Genomic DNA, 18604 nt, shown 5'->3' on the forward strand with positions numbered 1-18604 from the left:
ACAGGACATGGGACAGAATCCATCAGATGCAGTAGAGCACTGCTAGGCTACACATCATACAGGACAGGTACAAAGCATCATAGAACAGGTAACCACAATATCAGACAAAGCAGCAACAATGCATTACCAGGTGACACCACAAACAAGGGTAGATAGGAAAAACTTTGGGTCAGCAGCAGGGGGCTATGCCCAACAAGACACTGGACAGAAGATACACTGACCTCCTGGGTGAGCAGAGAGGTGCTACACCCAGCAAGACACAAGAAAGAAAGACCACAAGCCCCACAGCTCACAGGTAGAAATAGCTGCTTAACGAGGGCACCTGATAAGCCACAGATCAGGGAAAGTTAACCCCACCTGAACAGGAGTACTAGAACCACAAAACACATAGGCTGCAGTACAGGACGTTGCTCCTGGCAACCAGCATACACAGAGTCCACCGCAGCGAGTACGCCAGAGCACAAACAACCCGTGTCACAGTGACAAACAGAGAAGCATCCAAATTCAGACCCAGTTCACACACAAGGCCGCAGCCAGCACGCACGGGGAACCTCACAGCCAGTACACAAGGTGCATGCAGCCAGCCTGCACGGCCCCAGAGACATGAGCCACAGAGATGCAGACAAGGAGAGAGCAACAGCAGTTCCACAAAACACAGCAGTCAGCACGCAGCCCCAAGCATACACAGGAGACAGCCTGCAGCCAGTATGCGAGGGGGCATGCAGCCAGCCTACACGGCCACAACTGTCACAGTGAACCGCACTGATACTTTTAATCACTTGGTATTATGGTTTTTTTGGGAGACAGCTCCATTCAGTTAATTGGCTGCACTGCTACACAGCAATCTTTGGTGTCACAGACAAGGTTGCCATCCCCAGCCTAAAGCCTCATTCACACGTCAGTGATTTATGAGCCAAAACCTGGTGCGGCTCTAAACACAGAACAGGTGCAGATCCTTCCCTTATAACTTATGTCTTTGTGTAGGCTCCACTCTTGGTTTTGGCTCACAATCACTGATTAGTCTGTAAGAACCACTTATTGGGAAATCTGTCTTTATTCTGCCTTCATGCATACAAACATTTTGCAACAATGGAATTTTTTTTCGGAATTTTTTTTCCATTAGGTCTGCAGTGACGCAGGGGATCGCTGCAAAAGAGTTAACCTTATTCTAATGTTGTGATCCATTGTTAAAGTACTCCATTCTTTATACACTGTTTATCCCTAATGGTTGTCTATAGGCAGTCTATAGTTAACACTGGCAGTCCTGGTTAGGTTGCTGGGAGATAGGCTGCTCCTGAGATTCTAACCCCCCAACTTGCAGAGTACAGAGTGCCTAGCCAGCAGAGCAAGAGGCAACACGTGTATCTGTGAGCTGCTGAAAAGTAGGCCCAATGAGAAACCTAGCCCTGGGAACCCTAATCTCTTGGATTGGAAGAGCTACCAAAGGGAAGCAACTAAACTGAGAAACTACTACTGAGAGAAAGAAAGCCTGAGGTTGATACAGGAGGTTTGGAACCATCAAGGCAGTGTTGCGAAGACAATAAGGTAACACTCGTTTATGGAAAAGGTCTTTACTGCCTGTGGAAATGGTATATAGCTTGGAGCACACCACACTGGAAATGGACTGGACATCAGAATTTGAGAACTGCACCCTGCAGCCTGAGCATTGCAGAAAGTATTGATGAGAACGGAATTGCTCGCCTGTGGTTATTTGGGAAGATTGCTAGCACTCAGAGAGATTTGGGAAGGATTACTAGCATCTATTTATTAAAAAGAGACTGTATTTGTTTCAACCAAACGGGCCTGGTCATTGACTCCACCATCAATCCGCCGTGCCCTATCATCTAGGCCTCTTTCCTTGTACCCCATCACCACATACCTCTAGCATCCAGAGCACCAAAGTCACCATCAGGCAGGAGCCCGAATACCAGGGTGTTCCCATATGGGAAGACGGGTTGCACTCCCCCATTCACTGCATGGCCCATAGCGAACCCCTACTGCTCCAATTAGTGCCACAACTACCACTCCCTTCCTCCCAGCTCTTCTCCTGTGGGTCGTTGCAGGTCCATGTTGGCCATCACCTACAATGCATCCCCATGTTTCCATACTTTGCTGCTACTGTAAATGCAGCAGATTCCACAACGGAAAATATGCAGTGCGTTTGCCTTGTGTGAATATACCCGAACACATTATTCTTTTGACAAACATCAAACTAAGGCCTCATGCACACGACCGTTCCGTTTTTTTGCGGTCCGCAAAACACGGAAGCTGCCTATTTGCCTTCCGCAATTTGCGGAACGGAACAGGCGGCCCATTTTAGAAATGCCTATTCTTGTCCCAAAACGGACAAGAATAGGACATGTTATATATTTTTTGCGGTGTTACATAACAGAGCAACGGATGCGGACAGCACACTGAGTGCTGTCCACATCTTTTGCGGCCCCATTGAAGTGAATGGGTCCGCATCCAAGCCACAAAAACTGCGGCTCGAATGAGGACCAAAACAACGGTTGTGTGCATGAGGCCAAAGGAGGATTATTAGACAGGGTCAAATAGATCCCCCCTACATACAATACAGACAGATTTGCTATACCCAGATCTACGTATTTTTTCGGCGGTCAACGTACAGCAAAAATTTGTTTCCGGTTATGAGCAAGAGAGTTGTTGCAACAAGCAATAGTTTCCCAGAGCCGAGGTGACCATGAAAGTGAGCCTATTCCTGACCGATTGACTTCCTTGTTTCTAACAATGAAGGAAGAAGCTTGACGGCCATTGTTGGTGCTTCCAGTAAGGAGTCAGGTCTGGTCACTGCAGCCTCTCACATGTTCAGATGAGTCAGGGCGGAAGAAGCTGTGAAGTCATGGTGTGCAGGGCAGGGCTAAACCCGGGATTCCAGTTTGACAACTTTCAATACTCTTGTGTTTTTTTTCTCTCATAAAATAGACATGCAGATAAGGAAGAGAAACAAGGAAACTGACATGCCGAGGTAGATAAACGTGAGACGGGGCTTAGAAGCAAACAAGAGACCAAGTCCTGTACAGTCCCATACGTTTTGGGTTGAGCAGTGGAGAGGTTGACATCCTAGGATCACCATGGTAAGTGTACTTGGTGGCTTCCCTAACCTGATTGTGGATGATGCCCATGTAGTTCATTTCAAGCAGAAACAGATTTGGCTTTCATGTGTTCTGGATTTTAGGGTTGATTCGCACGTGGGTATGAAAATGCATAATGCCAATAGTTTTGGTTTATAATTCACTCTGATTTTGTTATTTGTTTATTATTTTAAGATGTTATATATATATATATTTATTTTTTTGCTTTTGTAATGTTGCTGAAATACAGATGATACAGAAAGGACAAATAGGCACATGAGAACCATGCAAACGCAGAACAGTCCGACAGGGGTCCAACAACTGGGGGCCCTGCCAACCACAAAAACAAGGGGGTGTGCTGTTTAGTTTGAATGGGGCAGCGCATGGGTGCTGCAGCTCCACACAACTCTATGGGGCTACCGGAGATAGCCAAGCTTTATTACTAGCAGTCCCATAGAGTTGAATGGAGCGGTGGACAGGCGTGTCTGCCGCTCCATTCAAACGGGGAGCACGGGGCACCCCCATTACAGTGATTTAGGGCTTCCCCAGCCTGTGAATAAAGAGATTAGTTGTCTTCATGGGACTAGCCCTCAGTCAAACCAGTCAAACCACTAATGTCCATGGGCTAAAAACGGTACCTATATGGATCGGTGGGATTATGGTGCGTACTGAAAAAAGTTATGTGCATAAGAAACCGACATGTATAAAAACATTAAATGTGAACAAAACCATTCAAATGTACTGGCAATGTTTTGTTCAATTTAAAAAAAATATATAAAATTAAAACAGAAGTGTGAATGAGCTCCGACTGTGATTTTCATTCATGCGCTGTCTGCATTTTTTGCAGATCGCACACTAACCCATTCTTTTTTATGGACCATGCATGCATCAGGTTTTTTTTGTTTGTTTTTTAGCCGACCCCTTGTTTCCGTTCTACAAATTACAGAACATGTTCAATTCTTGTGCGTATTGCAGATGAGAATGGTCATATCTGTTGATGGGAATGAGAAAAAAACCAAAATTCCCACGGAAGGATCTGTATTTTGCAGATGAATGTTTTGCAGGCTGGAATACGGAGACAGCTGTGTGCATCAGGCCCAATGAGCAGGACATTGTAAACCAAGCTATACCACATCACACCAGTGTAACATAGAGGAGATCGGCCACGTAGCACGGCTATGCGGAAATTGAGATGCAGTCGTGATACGACTGACTACTCGGCCATGTGCGCCGCAGCACAAATAGTTTTTTCACTGTTCATTGTTATTGGCAGCAGGGTAACCCGCAAAACTGCTGCACCGTTTGGCTGTACTCTCAAAGGGGTATTCCGATTATATAAAGTTATTCCATATTTACAGAATAGGGTATAAATATCAGATTGGTGGTAGTTCTACCTTTGGGACCCCCACTAATCATGAACAGGGGCCCTGTACCTAGTGGAGTCCCCCGAAATGAACTGAGCATGTGCATGGCTGCTGTATTCATTTCTATGGTAGTTCCGGAGATAGGACAAGAGCATAGGTATCCTGTTTTAGAGTTGTGTATTTTCTAATCAGTACCTTTCTAAATTAAGTAAAAATATGGTGTGCCCATGGACTAAAAGGGGTTGTTCAGGATTTTCTAATTTTTTTTTTTTTTATCCCTTCCCACCCCCAGTGGGACCTGCACTATACTTACCTGCTCCTCATCACTTCATTCAGGGTCCGACACTCCCGTTCTGTCTTCCCTGGACTTCCAGTCCCCCACATGCAAGCATCCTGCACGGATGGGGCCTCTGCAGTCACTGCTGGGTCACATGTCATTTTTGGATATGTCACCTCTGAGGCCAGTTATTGGCTGCAGCAGAGCAGGTCATCCTGTCCATGCAGGAAGTTTACATGAGGGGACCAGATGTGCATTGAAGACTGCAAATAGTTTTTATATGCAATTTTTCTGTGTTTTTTTTTTTATGCCATTTTGATGCCGTCCTTGCCACTTTCAAAAAAGGGCCCATGGTGTTGTGTTGGTGGGACTATTGGTTCCGGTACACTTGTCTTCATTTACACCATCATTTTCTGGCGTAAATGGTGACTGTAAATGACGTAAATCTATGGATGAACATGGTGAAAGCTACAAGCAGCAGTTTTCTAATGCAACGTCCTGTATATTACTGTGTATTTACATTATTGATGGCTTGTGACACAGATGAGAGCGGTTTTCTCATCTGTCACCTGGCGAATCTGCATCGCTCCGAGCTGTTTTGCTGCTGATTTACAGAAAGTACTGCCCATGATAGGATGTGCCGCCAGCAGCCTGTCCTAGAATGTGAGCCGGACTGGTTGCCTCCCCTTGCAGAGCTACCTAGAGGGCTGAGGACATAGGGCCTCACTACACTAAGGATCGGAAACCTCCGGCACTCCAGCTGTTTGGAAACCTCAACCCCCAGAATGCTTTATTCACTTCTCTGGGAGTTAGAAGCACAGCTGAGCATGTTTGCATGCTGGGAGTTGTAGTTTCACAGCAGCTAGAGTGCTGAAGGTTGCTGATCCCTACAGTAGATGGTAATGATGTGATCTTGCCTATGATATGCCATCATGGCTGAGCAGCCTGACAGGAATGCACCAATGTGTAGTATATGTAAGAGTCAGAGCGTACTGTGTAGTGAGGCCCCATGTCCCTCACCCACCTAGGCTGCCCTGCAAGCGGAGGCAACCAATCCTGCTTACATCCTAGGAGAGGATGCTGATGGCCATTTTAAATCAGGGTATTTCAGTTAGATTAAGTTATCCCCTATCTATAGGATAGAGGAGTAGCTATTAGATCAGTGGGGGGTCTTACCACTGGGACCCCCACAGATCATGAGAACAGGGGCCCTGTACCCCCTGCAGCCCCACTGAAATGACCTGAGGGGCTGGTCAGGCATGTGTACAGCTGCTTCATTCAGTTCTATGGGAATCCCAGAGATATTGGAGCGTTGTCCTTGGCTATTTCCATAACTCCCATAGAAAAGAATGGAGAAGCTGCACACATATGACCAGATGCTCCGTTCATTTCAGGGGGGCTGCAGGGGGTACGGAGTACCCATTCTCATGATCCTGTGGATAGTGGATAACTTAATCTAATTGGAATACCCCTTTAAGGTGGTTATACACATATGATGAATGACGGCAGTTTTTAGCAAGCCTGCTGACCGTTTAATGTGTATGGAGAAGCGCCTATATTAACAGGAACAAGCCTATTAAACCAGACATCGTGTCTGGTAGGGCTCAACCTGCTGATTAAAACGATACCTTTCTTTTGTCTGTATGCTAAACAGCTGCAGAGAAATCAGTCTTTTTATTCATATGCAAGTGAGCAAGTTGGAGCACCAGGAGGTGGCGCTGAACCCTTTGAGCACTGCTTTGTAACCCCTCCTGTGCTCTACACCCGCCCCTAGACATGTTGAGGGCAGAGCTGTCTCCTATACACTATGTACTATAGCTTCACCACACTGAGATCTGCTCAAAAAGCTAATATACGTATTACTTCTTTAGTTACGGGCACAGTATATGATTATAAAGACAGCGGTAATATGTGTTAGCCTATACGCAAAAAGAAAGAAAGAATGCGGCACTCACCAAGAATACTCTTTGCAGCTTTATTTACATAAATAGATCAGCGTCATGCGGGCAAAGCTCAGCTAGAGGGCAACAGCCGTTTCGCGCTTGTTGCGCTTTTTCAAGCCATTTGGATGACCACTTATTACTTAAGTGGTACCTTGGAAATCAATTTATAAAGTTACTAAGCGAAGTCTCGCGAGATTGCGCTAAGTAATAACTTCGGCTCATCAGAGCCAATGAATTCTATTACTGTACAGTATTGAAACAAAGTTTTATGCGAATCGACTTCGGATGTTTCATCCGAAGTCAATTCGCTCATCCCTAGTCCCCAGTATCGTGTCCTCCTTTTGGGGGGTTATAATGGAGTTCTCAAAAAAATAAAAAATCTGTAGTAACCCATAGCAACCAATCAGAGCGCAGATTTAATTTTGTTTTCTTCTCTTGACAAATGAAAGATGCACTGTGATTGGTTGCTATGGGCAATAACGTTTTTCTTTGTTCACAGCACAATGGCGTGATCGGCTGCTGTGCTCACGAAACCAGAATGTTACCCAACCCAACATTGTAAACATAGACTGGTTTACGTGGAAGAAACTGGTCACAACAGCATTTTTAAAATGCAGAGTAAATGTGAAACCTAATCGTCCTGTTGCTGCACCACGGTGAAGGGCTAGTCGGTATAAACCCACTTTAAGGGCAGTTCCACATATTGCAAAACTGTCTAACAGTAAAACTGTCCTTGTAACCCATAGCAACCAGTCAGAGCTCAGCTTTCATTTCTTAAACTGCTCTGGAAAAATGAAAGCCTTGATCTGATTGGTCACTGTTTTAATAGATCACAGGGGCTCTAGCTGGAGGATAAATGGGGAGCAGGGACGGCCATGATTGCAGAGCTTTATACTAAGTATTGGTTGACTTGGGGTAAATGCTCACGATCAGGATTGCGTGCGGATTTGCGCATGGAAAATCCACACCGTAGGTCATGTATATTGTAGTCTATCAGAATTTGACATTTTCACGCACAAGGTGCAGATTTTGACCTACCATGCACATTTTTAAATCCACAGTATGTCAATTTATTTTATTTTTCCTGACCAGATTTTCTCCATTCACTTTAATGGGGAGTGTAAAATCCGCAAGCGGAAAAATCGGCCTCAAATCCGCATGTAAATCCGCACCGATTGATGCGGATCGACCGCACGGATTTCCCTGCAAACACCTGTGGATTTCAGTGCGGATTGTCCGCACATAAATCCTGAACGTGTGCATTTGCCCTTAGGCTACATTCACATCTGCGTTTTTGCTGGATCCGTCAATTGCACGCTGCAATTTAAGAATAAAAATTGGCCCAAAGCCGCATCTGAAGGATAAAAAAGAAAAAGCACCACTACAAAAAAAAAGTGTGCGCTGTGATTAATATTTCCCACACTTTCTTTTACCATCTGCATCTGGCTTTTTTTGCTAAAGCAAATTCTGCACAAAAGCCACACTGAGAACCACAAAACCTCTGAAAAACTCCCTAAACACCTGACAAAATGGTGTTTTAAGAAAAAAAGGAAGCCTAATGATTGAGAGAAGTGAAAACGCCCCACGTCTTAGTACCTTACAATAATAACGCATCCTGATACATAAACCCGCCAAGATACACTTTACGTACAGCTGGACAAATGCCAACCTGTCATAGTGGGGGCTATTACAAGAGGATCGGTATTATGTAGGGGTTGGAAGCAAGCAGAGTTAGAATATCCAAATAACAGATTCCTACAGAGCTGTGACAAAGGCAAAATTAGCACAAGGTGGCCGCGAGAGCAGAGAGGCCCTCACAGCCACCTTGATTGGATACTGCACAAAATCTCTTGCGGGATCACGTGTGACATCACGGCAGTGCGCTGCCGGGCACGGTGATGTCATCAGTGATGATGTCGCCACACCCAGCCAGCATCAGGACGTCATCACATCTCCGCATGAGATTTCGCACGGTGTCTTCAATCAAGATGGCCGCGACAGCCTCTCTGCAAGCAAATGGAAAAGGCGAGTATGTTTTTTGGTTTGTTTTTTTTCCACCTGATTAACTCCTGAAAGTCCTCAACTGTAGCATCAGATGGCGTGATTAGGGATGAGTGAATCGACTTCGAAGTCAATTGGCATAAAACTTCGAATACTGTACGGAGGGAGCGTACAGTATTAGAATGTATTGGCTGAGATGAGCCAAAGTTATTACTTCGAAGTCTCAGGAGACTTCGGGTAATAACTTCAAAAATTGATTTCTACTGTTAAAAACCTTCTCCCAAACTCGATTTAGTAATAACTTCGGCTCATCGGAGCCAACACATTCTAATACTGTACAGAGCGCTCGCTCCGTACAGTATTCTAACAAAGTTTTATGCGAATCTACTTCAGATGTTTCATCCTAAGTCGATTCTCTCATCCCTAGCTGTGATCAATGATGAACGCGGCGCAATTGCCGTTCCCAGTCAGTGCGCCTGCTACATACAAAGGAATGTGCTTTGTGACAAAATAATTAGTCACAAATCGAATTTCTTTGTAAAATTTGACAAAGCAGCCGAATTAATGAACTTCGCTCATCACTATTAAAAATAAAAACTTTGTGTGACTTTTTTAACAATATTTTGTTTGGGACATTGCAGTGTCCCACTGCTTGATATTCGTGGGCACGTTAAACGTTGGTATGTGCTAATGTGATGTATTGCTGTATGTGACCTGTATATTCCTGATAACAGGCTGTTAGGGTGTCATTCCATCCATTCACCCCTAGGTGGTGCTGGCATCACTTAGATATAACCTAGAGGGAGTGGTTGTTCAGGGTTGTTGTTTTTTCAGAGCACAGAGGAGTACGTTAATGGAGGAGCAGTACAGACCTAGCCCACCAGGTAGCTGCCATATTAGCTCTTGGCCCTGATCAAGCTAAGGGAGTATAGAGAACAGTATTACAGCAGCACAGCACGGACCAGCGGGTCTACGTCTGGATATAGAGAAAGTCTAGTGGAGGTTAGAGCTAAATTAGCCAATGGACTTCACAAGCACCAGTGACCAGGAGGAACCTAAAAGTACCTGGACATGACCAGACGACTATATGCGCGAGTTGTCCTTCACCACATGCTTCTATGGACATAGTGGACCGTAATTCTTCAGTGAGCATCCTTTCCAAAGAAGGGAGCAGAAGACTGATGCCTGCCATTAGTGAGACCGTCCTGACCAGTAAGAAGTTTATTATATCCAGTACCTGAGTACTAGAGTGTGGACGAAGCATAGACCGATAGAGAGAAGGAAACTCCTCAAATTACAACTACCAAGCCTGTTATACGGATTACAGTGGATATTGGTGGGATTATCATCTTTGCCATCTAAATGAACTGTACTGATTACCTGGAGACAATTGATTAAGTAAAAGTTCCATTGTTTTCAACTATTGACTCCTCATCCTTTCTACAACCTTCCTTTGCACCTAACGGTGCTGGCGTCACGAACACCAGGGACCCTGCCGCCAAGGCACCTTAAACCCACACCACCAAGGGCACCTCAACCACCATCTGGCGGGAATCCCTGGACAAACAGAGTGTGCCCCGAAGGAACGGGTGCTGTCCTTCCCTTCACTGCACGCCGGCCCAGGGAGCACCGCTAACCGTGAGTAAATCTACTACCACCCCCATCGGCTCACGTGTTGCTCCTGCGGACCCGGTCGCTGCAACATCAGCCCCAACAAATTTACTAGGTCTGTTTACTGCTGTTCACAGGTGTAAATGTTGGTGAAAAACCAGGTGCACAGACTTCCGGCGGTGCAGGCCTCGTCATAAATTAGACGCATCCTTCAGCAGCATAGTCGGGGAATCGAAGACCGGTGCATAATGTCGGCCTTTGTAAATGACCCCCATTGTATTTCTGGTTTTAAATCATTCAGCTGCTGATGCCCTAGCCACATTCTTGGAGGTGAACGAGCCAGTCCTACTAGGATATGTTCTATATGGAGATGGCGGAGTAACAAGCTTTTGAAAAGTAACAAGCAGCGCTCAAAGTGCCCTAAAAGTGATAAAGTCTTGTGCAAGCTAGGCATGTGACGCACATTTACTAAGACCGGCTTTTCACGGCAGTCTTAGTTTCCCCTTGGGCTGCTGTTAGATTTGTCTAATTTATGGATGAGGTGTGCGCCAACACTCCCCCATCACACCCAGCTGGTGGACACAGCGTAAAACGGGCCATGCGACTAAATATTGTCGCATGGCTAGTTAAAAATAGTCGCAAGTCTCTTAGGCCTCATCCAAAAAAAGCGTACGCGTTTCATCTGTGAAGCTGTCCGCGAAGGATCCATGGTTGGTCAGTGTGTCCGTTTTTACCATTAGTGTGTCATCCGTAATTCACTCATGTTGCTCAGCTGAAAATTAATTTCCAAAAGATCTCCTATCAGTCTTCAGTGATCCGTGATGTGTCCGTGATTTTCACTGACCCATAGACTTCTATGGGCGTACTTGGTCCGCATCACGGATCAAAGTAGGGCAGGTCTCTGTGATTTTTTTCTACTGACTTACGGTCAGTAAAAAAAATACTGAAATGCGAACTGACACATTTAAACCAATGGGTACGTGTGCGGTCTGTTGAAAATGCGGATAGCACGCATCAGTGAAAAACGGAAATGTGGACGAGGCCTTAGTAAATGTGCCCCAAGGGGTTGATCAATGACAGTCCTTTATTTTCTTGATCGGCTCAGAGATTTTTCCTTGGTACTGGGGTCCTGCCGTGTTTGCCAATGACGGCCTTACGTGGACGCAAGATTCTGGTCAGAATATTTGAAGTGTTCGTTCCAAATTAGTCCACATAAAATATAGAGCTGCATTTACTTCTTTTATTTTTAGGCTCCTAACATTTTTACCGGGAGGATAGGCGTCCATTGCTCATTCTCCCTCAGGGCACCACCATAATTATTCTTCAGTCCCAATGAGGTCAACACATTCCAGCTCCAGAAATTTGAATTCATTAGACAGAATCATAACGTTTGATTTGCACATTTACACTTTGATATCAATAAAAATTCTTTAGTAATCCCTAATCACCGGGTGCTGCGGCTTCTGCGGTGTTCTACCGGATTCTACATTCTCAGCGTGTGGCACACGTGTGCTCCAAAGGGTAAATGCCGTGTCTCTAGGGCAGAGGTTTAGAAAAAAGTGCAAGCTCAGCCGAACCCAACTATTTCAGCAGGACCGGCTGACTATCTCACGCATATGGGGGCCTCCCGACTCTCTCCCAACATATGGTGTTGAGAGGGAAAGTAGACTTTAAAGGATAACCGTCATATTTTTTTTATTTGCAAGTTTATTAGAGCTAGGCATGTATATCGGAGTTAGGGCTTGTTTACACGACAGTGTGAAGCCCGTGCGGTGGACCACAAATCGCGGTCCGCCATGCAGAAGCCGCATGGGGATCGCAGACCCATTCACTTAAATGGGTCCGCGATCCGTCTGTTCCGCAAAAAGATAGACCAAGTTCTATCTTTTTGTGGTGCAAAGGCGCAGAACGGAACCCCAGAAAGTGTTCCATCCCGTGCTTCCGTTGCACACCTCCGGATTTGCGGACCCATTGAAGTGAATGGGTCCGCATCCGTGATGCGGAATGCACACAGAACGGTGCCCGTGCATTGCGGATCCGCAACACGGCAACGGGCAGCACATGTTCTTGTGAATGAGCCCATAGTCTGTCAATGATTGTCAAAAGATCTGTAATTACCTTATAATAACAGCTTTCATTAATGTCCTCTGTCCCTTTCCACTGCTCCCTTAAAAGAACGTCCCTATGGCTCATCTGTCTCCGGCTAGGAAGACAGAGGGGCCGGTCCTTCACACTGCATGACTGTAATAGGCTTCAGAGTGAGGAGGCGTGTCTCTCAGTAATCCAATCTGATTGGCTGGCAGGGAGCTGCTGGCTACAGCAAGTGTGTATGGGAAGTGAGAGAAAGCAGTTTTTGCCTCAGAGAACTGGCAGAGGAGCCATCTTGAGAAGGTCCTCATTTTGTAAATGTTTAAACAGCCGTAACTAAGGGAAAAACTCAAAAAAACAGTGGTATGTGAAAAAACTAAAGATTGCTTTATGCATAATGCTGCTGCAGCAGTAACATATGCTAAAATTTATTTTTAATGAAAACATGACAGTTACCCTTTAAGAAACTTGATATTTTGTCTGGTCTATTGTCTTGCTCGGCTCTTCTCATTCAGAACACATGCACACTCTGCTGAACTGAGCATGCATGTGCTTGGGAAAGTCAGAAGGAACAGCTGTCATCCAAATGAGTGATCAGCCTTTTAAACATGAGTTATTGCTATGGCTTTTACTGCTAGTGACATGGTTCTGACCCTCGTACCGAACTATAGTCGTCCCATGCCATCCCTGGTGCCAAATGCAGGAGAGCCACTGTTTGGGGAGCGCCGTTCTAGGGAATAACTGCTTTGTCACTGTGTTGTGAGGTTAACAGGTGCACAGTGTATGATCTCATAGCCTTGGAGATGCTCTGGAATTTCACAGTTGATGACCTATTCCGAGGATAAGTCATCAGTTTGCATTGGCTGCAGTCTGACACACTATTCGCAATCATCAGCATTTCTGGAGTAGCTCCGGCGCTGGGACTCCACAGCTCCATCCATTGTGTAGTGGCCAGAGCTGGTTACTGCAATGCTGCTCCCACTGAAGTGAATACTGCAGTAACCAGCTCCCTCCACTATGCAATGGACCCTCATTTGTTTTTTGTCTGTTTCACACCTAGCCTCTATCCTTGTTATCTTTAATAGGTTTTCCAGGATTGCACATTAGAGAGATTGTCAGTCTGTTTTTTATGATTTGCCCTCAGTATAGATCATCAATATCAGATCATTGGAGGTTCGACTCCACGCACCCCTCCTGTATAGGCGTTTAAAAGGTGCTCTGGGGCACGTGCGAGCACTGGGTCCCCTTCATTATTTTACCTGCACACCGTCTACATTGTAGCAGCGTTCCAGGGCAATTACAGCTTCCGCTCTCATTCAAGTGAACAGGACAAAGCTGTGATGGCATAACCTTTCCCCCCTCCCCCATGCAGTGGTCGGGTTTGGGGTGGGTTCAACACTATGCTGGGTCCCCCGGACAACATCAAGGTGTCACCACGTGTTGCTGCTCTCCAGAAGGGATGGTAAGGCGCGGTGCACCCCAATGGCAAATGAGTCCAGAGAGTCAGGGTCTGCAGTAAACCAGCGTGCTTCTTTACTGGAGGAAATCAGGTGCAAAACAATACAGGCGAGGCACTGGGCTCTTCTCTGGTAGAAGAAGGTTTGGTGCGGAGGAAAGGCCTGATCTAGCTGTCCCTCTCTCTCAGAAAACTAGTAGGCTGGTCAAAGGCTGGTGGCACAGGGTCTGTGGCTCAGTTGTCCGTCTGGCTCCCGGGGTCACAGCTCTGGTGACCCAGTATATGTGGCAGACTATCTCCATCTCAGCGTCTTCTTATGGTCACTCATGCAGTCTGTCAGAGTTTCTCCTACTAAGCACTGATCCCTATACGCAGAAAACGAAGGGATCTGACTGCTCTCCCTATATACAGTTTCTGGCTGAACTACAACCTTCTAGTGGGAGGAGTGGAGAAACTCAGCCCACAGACTTGTATAGCACTTCAGTGCAAGTCTATGGGAATGACTAAGCCGTTTTCCCAGAAATAAAAGAAGCCTTCAGACATAAACAACAGAACTAAACCAGACAGTCAGAGGGTCAGTGTGTCTATTTTTTTCCCATCCAAAACTGTGCATAGGTAGAAAGCCATAAAGTCTCATATAGTAAATTATAAATTATCATCAATTTCAACACAAACAAACTTGTTCCAAGGGACACAAATCAGTCTTATCACAAAATGGAAAAACAGAATTTATAAAAGAATGAATAGAAAATAATAAAAACAGCTTGTTCCACAGCTTCTTGTATCTATTGTGGTTCTTAGACAAATCATAACACCTAAGACAACAAGACTAGATGCAAAAGGGAAGGAACAAGTCTAGTTCTATAAATCACCTACTATGCCACAAATTCAAGGTTAGCAGTTAAAAATTATATGTTAATTTAGAACTCGACCAATAAAACAGCCTAAAGGGTATAGGCGAGCGAACCCCCCCTCCAGCCAAGCATGGTACCCAGGAGATTCTCGGAAAGAAGACCACGGGGACCATAATGATTGGAAGGCAGCCCAACTACCATTCTCCACCGTGATCAAATATGGTCCATAGTACTTCCCATTTCCACCCCGCAACGCCATCAGATCCTAAACGATGTAGGATAGATCTTATGTAATCCAGAGGGAGTCTGGTACCACCTAGTCACAATCTTGTAAAAATTTAGTTGAACACTGACATCTTAAATATAAGAAAAAAGTAACAGGCCCATTCCTCAGGCTCGTATACGAGACCCCTTTCGGTCTTTCCAATGCTGTTACTTATTAGCAGGCTGTGCACTAACTCTTTCCGCAGCGCAGCTATAGTGTAATAGGAACAGGATATAGTACAACATATAAATGCAGTGCAACAATATGAAATAGTATACGTGCACACAACAGCATAAATCACTGTGCAATTTAACCCTTCAAACTGCAATAAAGTAGGGAGTTGAAGGCTTTGCAAAGTAGAAATAAGGGTAAATGTCCATAGTCCAAAGTACCTTTGCTCCAGGGCACTGCGCCCGTACTGCATAAGAGGATGTGGCCCTTTTGCTGCAATATCTGACACATTAATGACCACACGAATGCGGCTGTGTCTCATAATGCAGCTCAGCTCTATTCCCTTGCACGGACCGAGCTGCAGTACCATAATCGGCCACACACCTATGGGTGTCGCTGTGTTGGGTACTGCAGCGAGGGGTCAGCTTCCTCTTCTTTCTGTTAATCGGTGGTGATCCTGGGATTTCAACCCCATCCATTATACCTTGGAAAGGCCACTCATTCAGAATCGCAGAACCAAATTCACATTTTGTGTTCGAAACTCTTGCCCCATTTTTTCCTTTGTTTTTTATTCTGTTCCGCCCTTTTTTTTATTTTTTATTTCATATTTTTGCACATGAAATCAAAATGCATAATTTTTTGTACACAACAGAAGATTAAATTAAAGAAACGGAGGAACGGAATGATGATGAATACTGGTGATTCAGTGAGTCACTCCGGCCATATGTATTGCTCTCCGCGCTTACACCCCGTCATTACAGTCCCAGCATTATACAGTTAGGAGCCATGTGCACATGGCTCCGCAGCTCATGACTCATCTATTTGAAACCCGTACCTGATTGATTCACCGGATGCTCTTCTGCTTGATGTGGAGGCCCTCAGTGATTTTGGGAGCGTGCTATCAGCAGGTGCAGCCTCATAGCAGACAGTTTTGTGGGACTTTTCTATGTTACCTTACAACGAAAGAAGCAAAATCTGCTGAGAAATATCCCTAAGGATCCTGGGATTTGTTTCCATAGTCTCTTGGCAACCGGGGCCTTGTCTCCCTGGTCCCCGCTCATGATGCGCCCAGGCCTCGGAGACTTGCAGCATTTACCTTCGCTGCTCTCAGCAACATGTGAATTAACTCTTGAGCTGTTGTGGATTTTCTGTATAATGGAGGCTATGCATGTATATAACAAACCCGTATTTTCTGGGTTATACAGCCATGTACACCACTTTTGACACGTTTTTCGTTTTTGGAAATATTGTAAAAAAAAAAATAGTCTTATTTCACTGTACGGTAGGTACTATCATTAAAGGGATTTTTGTAGTGTTTTTTTTTTTTTTACTAATGACCTATTCTCTGGAGAGTTTATCAGTATCTGATACATGGGGACCCTCGCCGATCAGATGTTTGAGAAGGCAGCAGCGCTTCAGTCTTCTTGCAGATTAGCCTAGGTCGTGTGATGTCATAGTTATCGGTCACGTGACCTAGGCGCAGTTCAGCCCTATTAAAGTGAATGAGGCTGAGCTGCAATACCAAGCACAGAAGCCATGCAGTGTACGGCGCTGTGCTTGGTAAGCTGAGAAAAGGCGCTTTTCTCCCTCAGGGGGGCCGTTCGCTGCTAAAGAGTGCTTCCTTGCCTCTCTCACACTTACTAGCTACTCATTACCAGAAGTCCCTCTAGCAACCTATACCATGGGCTATATAATAACTCCATGTGCAGTTAAAAAAAAAAATATATATTACAATACAAAAATACAACTTAACCCCTTTAGCAGTGAACCACTGGGTTACTGCACCTGGTTTATCGGTGAATTTTCTGTTGACAAACTCCCGAGACCTCCCTCACACGAGCATATTGAAATCGGTCAGTATTTTGGCTCTGGATGCACTCGAACGTATTTTGTTTCCGTGTCCGTTCCGTTTTTTTTTGCGGATAGGATGTGGACCCATTCATTTCAATGGGTCCGCGAAAAATGCAGACAGCACACCGTGTGCTATCCGCATCCGTATGTCCGTTCTATAGCCATGCAAAAAAAAAAAATAGAACATGTCCTATTCTTGTCCGTTCGATAGGCATTGTTACAATGGATCCGCAAAAATAAAACTGATGCCATACGGACGTCATCCTTTTTTTTTGCGGATCTGCAATTTGCGGACTGCAAAACACATACGTTCATGTGCATGCAGCCTTATGCACGGATTCCTGATGATATACTGTCTATCAGTATTGCTTCAGGATTTCATCAGGATTTACATGCATATTTCTTCCTCCCTGCATTTTTGATGCACTTCCATAGACTAATGTGCGCATTTGGAAACCACTACCCTCCGGATTTCAAATACTGACGGAAATTATACGTCCATGTGAATAGCTCTATTCATGAACATTAGCAGTAGATTTCGGTACATAAAATCTGGACTATATACGCATTGTGTGAAAGCGGCCTGTAACCAAAATACTGTACATGACAGCAGAGGAGAACAGAATGGAAGAAGAAATTGCCTGAGTTCTCTATTTAAAAAAAATATATAAAAAATGTATTTGTAGCAGAAAATTCGGACGCACATAATCTGATTGAGAAATCAGATACCCTGTAATCTGGCTTCTTTTGTTACCATAATGGCTGTAAAAAATAATTTTCTGGGAAAATCCCTTGTAAAACCCATAGAGAATAATCCAAGATAGCAGATTTATAAAGTGGCTTAACAATCGATTCGCTCATTTCTAATTATTAATAATCTGCGCAATTTTACAATTGTAAAACAATTGTTGAAGTCTTTATGGTACTTAAAGGGGTTTTCCACGATTACTAGGGTTTTTAACAGTTATGCTCCTGTAGCTGCTTATCTCATGTACATTTTTCCACATGCTTTTTTTTTTTTTCCCCAATTTGGACTCTCCTCGACCCATTTTCACCATGAAAACCAAACCCTCTGGTTGTTTCCATCCTGCACTTCCTGTCCCTGTATCCAACCAAACCCATGATGCACGTCTCCTTCCTCTGCCCGGAGATAGACCATCAATATTAAAATCTGGATTAACCCCTTTAAGCCACGGCTAGAGTACCAAACAGCTTTCACACAGACTTAAAGTCCTTATAAGGCCTCATGCACACGACTGTTCCGTTTTTTGCGGTCCTTCCGCAATTTGCGGAACAGGCGGCCCATTGTAGAAATGCCTATTCTTGTCCGCAAAACGGACAAGAATAGGACGTGTTATTTTTTTTTTTTGCGGGGCCACGGAACAGAGCAACGGATGCGGACAGCACACAGAGTGCTGTCGGCATCTTTTGCGGCCCCATTGAATTGAATGCGTCCGCACCCGAGCCGCAAAAACTGCAGCTCGGATGCGGACCCGAAAAACGGTCATGTGCATGAGGCCTAAAGCACTTTTAGATATTCACTTGGGGCAAAAGTTTCAGGTTGCTACCCTGGCCAAGACAAGTGGAAGGCCCACCAGGCACCCGCCCGGACACCTCCATTCCCCAACTAC

At 45.0% G+C, this 18604-nt stretch overlaps 1 protein-coding gene across 1 annotated transcript in view; it reads left to right on the forward strand.

Annotated features, from left to right (window-relative positions):
- Positions 1–2948: 2948 nt before the first annotated feature.
- Positions 2949–18604, forward strand: part of LOC122926768 (transmembrane protease serine 4-like) — a 34645-nt gene continuing 18989 nt past the window's right edge. Inside the window, exon 1 of the mRNA XM_044278244.1 lies at positions 2949–3095. Coding sequence (XP_044134179.1) covers positions 3093–3095 — 3 coding nt within the window. The 5' untranslated portion in view covers positions 2949–3092. The remainder of the gene's footprint in view (positions 3096–18604) is intronic.

Source organism: Bufo gargarizans, chromosome 2 (genome assembly GCF_014858855.1).
Source record: "Bufo gargarizans isolate SCDJY-AF-19 chromosome 2, ASM1485885v1, whole genome shotgun sequence".
Classification (NCBI taxonomy): Eukaryota; Metazoa; Chordata; class Amphibia; order Anura; family Bufonidae; genus Bufo; species Bufo gargarizans.